This window comes from Pimephales promelas, chromosome 10 (assembly GCF_988280905.1).
Source record: "Pimephales promelas chromosome 10, fPimPro1.hap1.1, whole genome shotgun sequence".
In the NCBI taxonomy this organism is placed as follows: domain Eukaryota; kingdom Metazoa; phylum Chordata; class Actinopteri; order Cypriniformes; family Leuciscidae; genus Pimephales; species Pimephales promelas.
Window position 1 is genome coordinate 30,554,345 of NC_142778.1, and position 12,422 is coordinate 30,566,766.

General features: G+C 36.7%; 1 protein-coding gene across 2 annotated transcripts; it reads left to right on the forward strand.

Annotated features, from left to right (window-relative positions):
• Positions 1 to 292: 292 nt before the first annotated feature.
• slc28a1 (solute carrier family 28 member 1) lies at positions 293 to 12,176 on the forward strand. 2 transcript variants are annotated; one of them, XM_039684039.2, is made up of 18 exons: positions 293 to 550; positions 1,596 to 1,672; positions 1,746 to 1,819; positions 2,027 to 2,118; positions 2,360 to 2,549; positions 4,080 to 4,221; positions 4,485 to 4,598; positions 5,294 to 5,371; positions 5,450 to 5,530; positions 5,621 to 5,701; positions 6,512 to 6,637; positions 6,771 to 6,901; positions 6,991 to 7,159; positions 7,957 to 8,139; positions 8,259 to 8,340; positions 8,439 to 8,537; positions 11,195 to 11,300; positions 11,412 to 12,176. In XM_039684039.2, the coding sequence occupies exons 4-18, from the start codon at positions 2,037 to 2,039 to the stop codon at positions 11,521 to 11,523; spliced, it is 1,776 nt and encodes a 591-aa protein (XP_039539973.2). In that variant the 5' UTR covers positions 293 to 550; positions 1,596 to 1,672; positions 1,746 to 1,819; positions 2,027 to 2,036; the 3' UTR covers positions 11,524 to 12,176. The 2 variants fall into 2 exon arrangements, with proteins under 2 accessions (XP_039539973.2, XP_039539972.2); XM_039684038.2 differs by lacking the exon at positions 293 to 550 and adding an exon at positions 1,222 to 1,366.
• The last annotated feature ends 246 nt before the right edge of the window (positions 12,177 to 12,422 follow it).

Genomic DNA, 12,422 nt, shown 5'->3' on the forward strand with positions numbered 1-12,422 from the left:
TCCCTCCACCCATCCCAGCTCCATCCCTCCACCCATCCCAGCTCTATCCCTCCATCCATCCCTCCATCCATCCCAGCTCTCTCCCTCCATCCATCCCAGCTCTATCCCTCCAACCATCCTAGCTCTTCTTCTCCATCCATCCCAGCTCTATCCCTCCATCCATCCCAGCTCCACCTCTCCATCCATCCCAGCTCTCTCCCTCCATCTATCCCAGCTATCTCCCTCCACCCATCCCAGCTCCATCCCTCCACCCATCCCAGCTCCATCCCTCCACCCATCCCAGCTCTACCCCTTCATCAATCCCAGTTCCATCCCTCCACCCATTCCAGCTCTATCCCTCCACTCATCCCAGCTCTACCCCTCCATCAATCCCATCAATCCCAGCTCCATCCCTCCACGCATTAGATCCACAGAGAGATGGACGTCCAGAGAGGGGGAGATAGATGTCGTTGGATGTCACTCTGCAGTGAACACTTGGCCTGAGTGGCTTCGACATGCTGTCTGTCAGAGACGATAACATACTGTACATAACACATAACGCATCACACATGTGAGTATAAATTTGTTATACTATAATTAGTTATTAGTGAAATACTTCACACTGCTGCAAAAATATAGCAGAAGAAAGTAGAAAAAATCATCAATCCTCTTGAAAGTTTGCCGGGTCAGAACATCATTCAACACATGTTGGTTTTGACAGACATTTTTTATGCACAAACTACGCTTCCTGATTTTATTATTTTCAATAAATTTCTTTTCTCGACTGATCTTTTTTTTCTGTAATTTTGGCAATAAATGAACTGTGACCTTGAGATGAGTCCATAGAGTCGTTTAATTTGACTCTTATATGCTGATGTTATTAATAATAAACTTGACAGGTGATTTTTTATAAAATCTTCTCAGTTGTTTAAAAAGTTATTAAATTATCAAAGTTTAATCATTTAATAAATTTGTATTATGTGCCCTGGCACTGGGCCAGTTTTGATTGGTAATGTTTTATTGAACTGATATATAGATAATTATGGATATGAGTCGTCACCTGCTCGTCATGTGACTCTGCCTCTGAGTCGGCCACAGAACGGCTAGCCCTCCGTCACGTTACATATTTGTTTGTTTTCCTCTACTTTGTATCTTGTTGGCCTCTGAAATAAGGTGGAGCTTCATTGTAATAAATGATAAAAAGATGCTGTTGTATGACTACTCAGTGTAGCCCACACTGACTAGTAATCTGATAGCAACGTGCAAGTGTCTTAAATAAAAACACATAAGTATGTAGTTAATTAATGATAAGATTTGCAAGTGAGCAGAGTATATATTCCAGCTCAAGGTTCAAGACCCAGCAGTTGTCAGAGAGAACGCAGAATGAGTAAGCCATGTATTTACTTCTCCATTCTTTAGAGATTTATTTTTCAAACAGGTATTTGAACAGCTGATTTTACCATGGTTTGCATAAAGGAGGTGTTGGTTTCGTATATGTAGGTCATTAATGATTGTTTGGATGAAATGTGAAAAACGGGTATGTTTAGAAACTTGCAGCTCTTCAAGGATCAAGGTTCATTAGAGCTGGTAAAACGTTTTCTGATACTTTCCAACAGCGGACAAAGAAGATTTACAGCTGACGACCGTGTCGTATGGGAATGAAAAAGGTGTGGACAATCCAGCATTTGTGAAGGTAGGCTTGAGAAAGTATGAGGAAGTTCTCTGAAAAGTTACCAAGTTAAAAAACGACTTTTTTGTATCTTTAGGAGGATAAATTAGAAGATGACCTAAGTGACAGTGATAAAGAAGAGTCAGAGAGTGAATCAAAATCATGGCTAAGGTGTGGTTGTGAATTTAATCAGTGAATACGAGGTCATTCAGATTTCGTACACATTATTTAGTAATGAAATTCCTTTGAAATTGCATAATGCGTTTTAATAAGCTTATCCTAATTAGGAAATACTGTATGTAGACTCTTGTCAACCCAATTATGCTGTTACACTTCACATGTTCAAGATCTTTAGCTATTATTTATTGTTTACCACAGCAAAGCATGCATGCCCATCACGGCCGCAGAGATCTTCTGCAAGGCACACTCCAAAATAATCAAATACATCGCTTTGGGAATCTTTGCTGCAGGTAACGTATTTTCATCTTCCCTGTTTTATATCTATGAAGGTTCAAAAAGGAGCTTTCAGTGAGCATGATTCAAAGAACCATTTTGTTTTCTTAGTGTCATTTTAATAATCAAAAGAAATGTTTGTGCGTTGGAAAGTTCAAAAATGTTCTTCATGGATCCATTAATGTCAAGAACAGTTGTTTCTAATTAAACATAGGGATGCATGATCCATTGGTGTTTTTTGTGCATTTTAAATCGAAGGTTATGTAGCATACTTCATTGCTGCATGTTATTTGGACTTCAAGAGGGCAGTGGCTCTGGTTGTCCTCACTTGTCTTGGGGTGTTCATCATCGTGTCCAAACTAGTGAATAAGTACATGGGTGACCGAATAAAGAGGTTCTTCAAGCCTGCTCAAAGGTGTCTCAAATCCAATATGAGATGGATAAAATGGTGAGTAGGACACGTTGATACACTATCATTAATACGGTTTGTATCTGTTTGCTATTAACAGTTTTCTATTTGAATATATATATTAAAATGTAATTTATTCCAGTGATGCAAAGGTGAATTTTCAGCATCAATACTCCAGTCGTCTTCTTATTATCAATGAAAACAGATGTGCAGCTTAATGCATTTTTCCAGGATTCTCTAGTATTTATTTTTAAAGCAGCATTTCAACAGAAATCTTTTTTAACATTATAAATGTCTTTACTATTAGTTTTGACTGTCAATTTTACCCTTTCAAAAGTATATTTTTAAACAGAAAGAACTGGTGGCTTAATAAATAAACAGGGAACGTCATTAAGGAGAACAGAAACAGGTGTGGAATTAACAGCCAGGGAAACTAACTAGGAACTCAGTCAAACCAAAAAATAACAGAATGTGCACATTATAACAACATTAGTTAATGAACAACATTTCTACGCCATTTATTAATTTAAATCTCAAACCACATGAGGAATCACCCGTTTTAAACAAACACCGAACAGAGGAGAGACTGCTGGCAAAAAGAGAACGACAGAGCCCGTAATAAAACAAGAATCAACATTAGCTTGACTTTTCGGAGATGGTGAGAACTACAGAGGGATTTGAAATGTTGTAAAACAATGCAGAAATGGCATTTTTATTTCTCAACAGTCGAGTAAGATATTTTATTGAACCGATAAATTGCCGTATGTAGCTCTCTATGATTATTATAAAACATTAAATTTATTATGGTTGTTGCTGCGCTGTGCTGAGAGTTATTTTCAAGGAACCACGTCTATTAATGGGCAAAACTACAGTAACGTCTACAGCTAGTCAACATCCTTTCCATTCTAAACTGCTTATAACTCTTAAGCTCTTAAGCCTAGTGATGTTTCACGAGGATAATCTCTCTCTCTCTTTTTTAGTTACGAGAAAGAACCATATTAATCCTTACAGTCAAGCAGAGCAAACACATGCAGTTTTGTTTTTTTAACTGCTAGAGGGCCAAAAGTTGTGTACCTTTAATCTCAACATTTACCAAGACATTATTAAAATAAAAATTTGTATTTGTTAAGACATTAGTTAATACACTTTGAACTAACATAAAAAAACAACATACTATTAGATTAATAAACGCTTTAAAAAAAATTAGCTCATTGTTAGATCGTTTGCTAATGCATTAACTAATGTTAGCAAATTAGATTTTATTGTAAAGTGTTACCAGTTATTTGTACAATATAATACAAAATAATCATAAAATTGAAACATAAAAATATCATAAAAAGTAAAATGTGGTTAATTAGTTTGATTGATCAAAACTCCTGGTTTCTGTTCATAAAATTACATTAGATGTACTGGAAATATATCATGTAGTCTTTGAAAATTGTGTTGAACCTTGTGGGGCCTTTGAAAAGGTTATAATTCAAATATGCAATGTGTGCATTTAATAACAAAAATATGTAAATCATAACTATACATGTGTCGTGGTTGATATGTCTCTCTGTATGTTGCAAGGGTGTTCATAGTAATCGTGCTGGGACTGCTGGTGGCATGGCTGGTCATCGACACACGAAACCGCCCAGAGCAGCTCATCTCGTTTGCTGGTGTCTGTCTATTCATTATTGCCATATTTCTCTTCTCTGCACACAAAACTGCTGTAAGTGATAAACACACACATACCTGCGTTACATGCTTTATTGAACGTGCTTATCTTGGAATGCATTTTTTTAGACTTTGGAATTTCTGCTAACCTTATCAGATTGTTGAGGCTATCATTTCCTGACAATAATAATTTCCAACAGTTGTATAGACAATGGTTTTAATAATGTATATACTGTTTTTTTTTAAAGTGTGTTTTTGTTCCTTTTTCTTTTTTAGTGGTTGTTAACAAAAACATTATTTGCTTTGAATGCTGTGTAGGTGAGCTGGAGGACCGTCTTCTGGGGACTTGGTTTGCAGTTTGCCATTGGCCTGTTTATCATTAGGACAGACCCTGGTTTTATTGCCTTCGATTGGCTTGGAAAGCAAGTTCAGGTATAACAGAAAACTAGTATTATTTTATTCAATTAGAAAAACCTGAGCATTTTCACTAGTGGCATTTTGATAGCTCTAAAATAATCTCCATCCAACTTTAAAATCTCATTAAATGAAGTTAATATTTTACAATCTGTGGTACTCCTTGAAACAAAACAATAATTGATGATTTAAAGCTACACTGTGTAACTCTTTTAGTTTATTCTTAGCTAAAAACACTTGGTTCTTTCAAAAATATATGTGCTCATTAATGTATATTTACTTCGTTCAAGTAATAAAGTATTCTTGTGAGTGTATAATATGCCATTGAAAATACATACGGGTAAGGGGTTCTAATGTCGGTTGCCATGTTGCCCCTCCATCTTGAATCTACATTAGCCAAAGAGGGACACACCCGATAATTCAAGCTTCGCCTTTCGCGTTTACGTTTGAGTTAACACTCATGGACGAGGTCAAACTGGAAGCCATGTTAATCTTGGGCTACATTGGCCACCGTAGGAGTTAAAACAAAATCGGAATTGAGAAGAACAGAAACTAAAATTCACTGGATCATGAAAAGGTCATATACCTTTTCACCACTAGATGGGGGTAAAAATCACACAGTGTAGCTTTAAACTGCACGAGAGAAGGAAAAACAACAACAACAACAACAAAACATTCCCTGGTCTAAATCATTTTGCACTTTCTTTTTGCAGATATTTCTGGACTACACAAAAGCCGGTTCAGGATTTGTGTTTGGAGAGGACCTCATTGAAAACGTATTTGCTTTCCAGGTTAGTAATGACACATACTTGGCATGAAATGCATGGATGGGTTTATTTCTACTACTGAATGTTGCTCATTACTCGCAGGCTCTGCCTATAGTGGTGTTCTTCAGCAGTGTAATGTCCGTGCTCTACTACTTGGGGGTGATGCAGTGGGTCATCACAAAGGTAAAAGTGACTCAGTCCAGTTTTATATCGATTCAACCCGTGAGACCTTTGGAATATGTACTTCATATGGCTGTATCATTCTGTGTCAAGATTTCCTGGGTAATGCAGTTAACAATGGGAACCTCCTCTACAGAGACTCTCAGTGTGGCAGGGAACATTTTCGTTGGCCAGGTAATATTTCATTTCATGTCATCATTCACTCTCAGAAAAGCTTTCACCGGGGCAGTCCCCTTTCAAAAGGTACTAATATGTACACTTTAGGTAATAATATGCAGTGTTAGGGAAAGTTACCCTTAAAGGTATGTTACAATATTGCATTACTCCTTAAAAAAGTAACTAATTGTGTTAGGTACTTTATATGGAAAGTAATGCATTTTGTGATACTTTTTAGTTATTAATATGCACCCTTAAGGGGTAAATAAGGAACAAAGGTGTACCTTCTGAAAGGGTACTGCCCCAGTGACAGCGTTTCTAACTTTTTTTATAATGCACATGATTTTAAAATTAAATTAATTAAATTAAATACATAAAGATGCAACAATATAAATGCACTAATTTTTTTTCTTAAAGGGATACTCCACTTTTTTTGGAAATAGGCTCATTTTACCACTCCCCCAGAGTTAAACAGTTGAGTTTTACGATTTTCGAATCCATTCAGTCGATTTTTTGATATTTAAAAGAGATATCAGTAACCAGACAGTTTCTGGTCTCATTGACTTCCATAGTAGGAAAAAAATATATTATGGACGTCAGTGAGACCAGAAACTGTATGGTTACTGATATTCTTCTAAATATCAAAAAACAAATCGGCTGAATACATTCAAAAACGGTAAAATCCAACTGTTTAACTCTGGGGGAGTGGTAAAATGAGCCTATTTCCCAAAAAAGTGGAGTATCCCTTTAAGGGAGAAGATCCTTTGAAAAGTCAGGCAATTAAACAAATTTGGGTCAATGATAAAGTGACGTTTTGATGTGTTTCAGACAGAGGCGCCCCTCCTGATTCGTCCTTATTTGAAGGACATGACCAAATCTGAGATTCACGCTGTCATGACTGGAGGATTTGCCACCATTGCTGGGAGTGTTATGGGGGCATTCATCTCATTTGGGGTACGGCAACATGTGGATTTAGTTACAAATGAATGAGTTTAGTTCTTACCAATTATCATTTTCTGCAAAGCTGCTATACCAATAAATGTGAATTAAATTAGTAGTATGTTATGTTCTCTATGGGATCACACAGATTGATGCCTCGTCTCTGATTTCTGCGTCAGTGATGGCTGCCCCGTGTGCTTTAGCCATCTCCAAACTATCCTACCCTGAAACTGAAAAGAGCAAGTTCAAATCTAAAAGTCAAATTAAAGTTGACACTGGGTGGGTTCACCTCTCAAATATGCAGTTTAGGTTTCTGTATGTTTTGTGTTAACATGTTTTTCATTGAATGTCATGTTGTTTGTTCTCAGTGGTGAGCAGAATGTCCTGGAAGCTGTCAGCAATGGTGCATCTGCATCTATTGGGCTTGTGGCCAACATCGCCGCTAACCTGATTGCTTTTCTCGCCATTTTGGGCTTCATAAATGCTACTCTCAAATGGTTGGGAGGCATGGTGGGATACCCAGATGTCAGTTTTGAGGTGTGTATTACCCAAACCTAGTGTGCACATTGCATTTATTTGATCAAAAATACAGTAAAGCAGTAATATCAAATGTTATTACAATTCAAAATAAATGCATTCTAGTCTATTTTATTCCTATGATGGCTGAAGTTTTGGCATCTTTACTCCAGTCTTCAGTGTCACATGATCCTTCAGAAATTAATATTCATGACACAGTTATAATGGCCGCATGACAGGCAATGTCAAAGCCAATCACATGACATTTTAACTTAATTATATGTCAAGTTGTCATGCCAAAGACACTGACAGGTTATGATGTTATGGTTTATGTCAAGTTGTCATAACAAAGACATCTTAAACAATGTCATATTAGCATTTAAAATGTCATTATTGAGCAAAAGACACTTAATGACAGTTGTCATAAACTTCATATTCAAGACATATGTCTTATGCACACCCATTCAGGTAAAGTGTTACCAATCATTCTAATATGATGATTTGCTGCTCAAGAAACACTTCTTTTTACTATCAATGTTGAAAACAGTAACATTTTTGTGCAATCCGAAATGCAATTTTTAAAGGATTCTTCAAAAGAGCAGCATTTAGTTGAAATATAAATCTTTTGCTTACTGTCACTTTTGATCAAATGAATGCATCCTTGTTGAATAGAAGTAATTATTTCTTTAAAAAAAAAACTTTTGAATGGTTATTATACAGTGTACAAAGTTATATCAAAATGAAAGGGTCATTATCATCACACTACAAATAATTCTATTCAAAAGCGAAGTGTTTTAACATTATTTTCAACCCTGCAGTTGATCTGCTCCTATGTGTTTATGCCGGTGGCCTTCATGATGGGAATTCCATACGACGAGTCTTTTACAGTGGCTGAACTTATTGGCACTAAACTCTTCCTCAATGAGTTTATAGCCTATGAGAAGCTGGCAGGGTACAAAAACAACAGACTTAATGGCATTTTAGAAGAAACAGTGCTCTCAGTAAGTATTTATGTAATGTCTCTTCAAATTGTGTATAAATATGCTGTTAAAAAACATAATAATCAGTCAAATTTGTAATCTGAAGTTTGTCAGAAGCATTACAAGTATGCTGTTCGCAGGTTCGATCAGAAATCATCTGCACCTATGCCTTGTGTGGCTTTGCTAATTTCAGCTCTCTTGGTATTGTGATTGGAGGCTTGTGTGAGTATCTATTTAAAGCACTTATATGAAGTGTGTACCTTGTGACATCTTCCATTTTTAATAACCCAATTTACTGATCTAATGTTATTATTCCACAGCTTCTATCTGTCCATCAAAGAAGGGTGACATATCTGCTTTAGTGCTCAGAGCCTTGTTCACAGGCACATGTGTTTCCCTGATCAATGCCTGTATTGCTGGTAAGCAATCTCTAATGATCAAAATCAGTATTCTAACCTTAGTCAAACCAACATCACAGCACATGTATCACCACACGCCATGAAGTTGTCATTTAGCAGATAATTTTATTTAAAGCAACTTACGTCACACATTAGAGTCTCTATGCTCAAGAATACAACAGACATGGGTTATGAATTGGTAGGGCTGTTCAATTCCAACATTTTTGGGATCAACTCTGATCTTGATTCCTTCAGTTCCTCACTGTTGCTTTTTTTTATTTTAAAGAATGCCTTTTTGAAGCATGTTCACCTAATGATTACATGATATGATATTAATACTTGAAATGGCTTACATGACACAGAAATGTCAAAATACCAGCCCGATCTTACGGCAATTCTTACGAATTTTACGAGGTGGCTAATTCGTACGAATTCATATGACCTCACTCATACGAATTAGTACGATTTTCTGCTAAATCGTACTTATTTTACAAGTTGGCCAATTTGTATGAATTCGTACGAATGACCTACCCCTGACCCCACCCCTAAACCTACCCATCACATGGGTTTAGACAAATTTACAAGAGAGGTTGTACGAATTCATATGAATTAGGCACTTTTTAATCACTCGTACAAATTCGTACGAATTGGTCGTGGGATAGCGTTGAAAATACGTATCACTGACGTCATTATGCAATGATGCAAAAGAGCTGCTCAAAGGGATAGTTCACCCAAAAATCGCCTTCATATCATTCTAAACCCGTAAGACTTTCGTTTATCTCCAGAACACAAATGAAGATCTTTTCGATGAAATCTGAGAGCTTTCTGTTCCTCCATAATGCCCCGTACATTATGGGTGTTTAAGTTTTCTCACCTATATGGCAAAAGGGAAGACATAAAGACTTTCATCTGTGTTTTCTGTAGTCAGGTAGCTACACTTTAATTTAAAGGAGTAGTTCACTATTAAAAAAAACTTTTGCTGATAATTTACTCACCCCCATGTCATTTAAGATGTCCATGTCTTTCTTTTATTCAGCTGAAAAGAAATTAAGGTTTTTGATGAAAACATTCCTGGTTTTTCGCCATATACTGTAATGGACTTCAATGGGAACCAAACAGTTCAAGGTCCAAAAGACAGTTTCAGCGCAAACTGCAAACTGTCCAAAGGGCTTTAAATTTTTTCAGACAAAGAATAAGGGTCTTATCAAGCGAAACGAACGCTCGTTTATTAAAAAGCTCAAATGCTCGCCCTGTTCTGTGATGCGTGTTCGTGACTCTCATGGACAGTAAAAGAAATGGACACAGCGACCCCGTTGATTTCAACGGAGAGAGTTGAAGCTCAACATGGGCACTCACTTCCTGATAGCCAAGCATTCTGCGCAGGCTCAAACTGAGCTTGACGACGTATATGTCACGTGAGCGAACTGACTGACGGTTGTAAATCTTTGAGTAGCTGTGCCAAGACAAATTTTAATCGTGCACAGAGACGGCAAAGCGCGACTTGGAGCAACTTTTGGTAAGTATTCTGATTAATTATTTTGTCATTGTGCTTCTATCTATGCCATGGGCTGACTTTAGACCGTAAAAGATTGCCTGCGAGGCTGTGCGAGCTTCTAATCCTGTTTATACGGTAACTTCTCTACTGTGCGACGGTTATGACGCAATTTGTAGCCTCTTTTTACAAGAACGGCTTCTACGTGGCCATAACGTAACATACAAAGTAATGGAGCCTTTTATACATTGTCGTGTTTCTTTAGAAATAAATAATGGATAAATGGAGTCTTTGGACGCCTCAGATGTAAAGTTATTCGCTGTCAAAGTGATGCCAAAATGGATGGGAGTCAATGGGATGCTTACAGCAGGTGATAGCCCGCTACAATGGCGGCCCCCGGAGGCAGCTTCAACTTCCGGCTGATGGATTACCCCCTTGGTGACTCTCCTGTTCGAACTCGTTCATCAAAATGAACTAATCTTTTTCCGAGTCAATTCGTTCATTTCGTTCGTTGAATGAACCAAATGACACGAAAAAAAGATTTTTTCATTTTGATAAACGAGTTCGAACAGGAGAGTCACGATTCACGAACGCGCATCACAGAACAGAGCAAGGCGACCATTTGAGCTTATAAAACTTAAACTTTTTTTTTTTTTAAATGAGCGACCGTTTCGCTTGATAAGACCCTTATTCATCGTCTGGAATCGTTTAAAGCCCTTTGAACAGTTTGCAGTTTGCACTGAAACTGTCTTTTGGACCTTGAATCGTTTGGTTACCAGTGAAGTCCATTATATGGAGAAAAATGCTGGAATGTTTTCATCAAAAACCTTAATTTCTTTTCGACTGAAGAAAGAAAGACATGGACATCTTGGATGACATGGGGGTGAGTAAATTATCAGCAAAAGTTTTTTTTTAAAGTGAACTACTCTTTTAATTTTCACCTTTCTACTGGATAGGCAGCCAAATTTGATTAAACAGCCCATTTTAACCCCTAGTTGCTCCAGAGGCGTGCGACCTCTGGCATATTTAGCAATTTTTGGATAAAAGCGTCAGCTAAATGAATGTAAAATGTAAATGTACCAGCACACATCTTAACCACTAAGCCAAAGCACCCCCAGCTGGTGGTTTTGATCTAGTACAATCTGGGATTGACTTAAGATTGTTATCATCTTTGTTCTACATGTAGGTATCCTTTTCGTCCCTCCAATCGACTGTGTGGATCTGTTTCAAAACACAGTCTTCAATACCACAGTACCCAACCTTGACAAATGCTGTAAGGATCTTTTTGAAAGGTAAGGACAGAGAATAGTGTTGCATTGTAGTAATCTAAAAGCACCCTGGAAATGTTTAAATATTTACTTTGATGGCTTCGATATAATTTTTTTTTCTTTTTCTTTTTTCAGCACTATCAACAATGGAACAATTTCATTTGAGGGGTCCTGGAGTGGAGTGAAAAATGCTACAATATATTTAGCTAACTGCTGTGACCTCTATGAGGCAACTGTGTGCATTTAGTCTGGCCAAGAGGTAACAATACCACAATGCAGAAAACACATGTCAACTAAATATAATGACTTTATTTATTCAATTCCCACATTTTAAAATGTACGTTCAATTGATATACTGTCACTCTACAAAAATGATGGGTTGTTTTAACCCATGTTTGGGTTTAATATAAAAATTTTAACCAATGATTGGGTTTGTCCATATTTGACCCAACCATGGGTTGAAACAACACAGCATTTAATGGACACAGTATATTTGATTATATTTGGTCATTTACCTATTAAAACCTAATTTCTTTATAGATATAACACTGTATTTGAGAACAATGTATGTGTAAGTATTTTATTTTTATGGTTTGTTTTTATGTAAAAGTTGTACATTTAATTCAGTTTGTGTTGTCCTGTCTTACAAAATAGTTATAATAATTTTTGGAAGTTACATCCAATGACGTGATATATATCCACAATATATATTAAGGCGTGGCAGTGACTACTGTGTTATTGTAGTGCAATAATGGCCATAGGGCTCTTTGGTCGGGGAAAGAGTTTTTTTAAGATATGAGGCACTGGACTCTGTCTTTGGACTGTAAAATGAGTCAAAGAAATTTCAACTGCTATGTACATGTTTATTTTACAAAAATAAATAACAAAACACAACAAAAACTCCTAAAATACTTATCCTTATAAACATACTGCTAAGCTCTCTCTCTAATACTCTAATACACTACAATTCGCATTGTTTCTACAATATAAACCCTATCTTATCATTTCTGACCACTATCTGTGGTCACCCTTTATCTATACCTAAACAAGCACTGTTTTTAATGTATGAGTCAGTCTTGCTGTTTAGCATGAGCAATTTCCACAGAATATTGATTACTAATTCTTGTGAATGGGGTAATGGTTTAG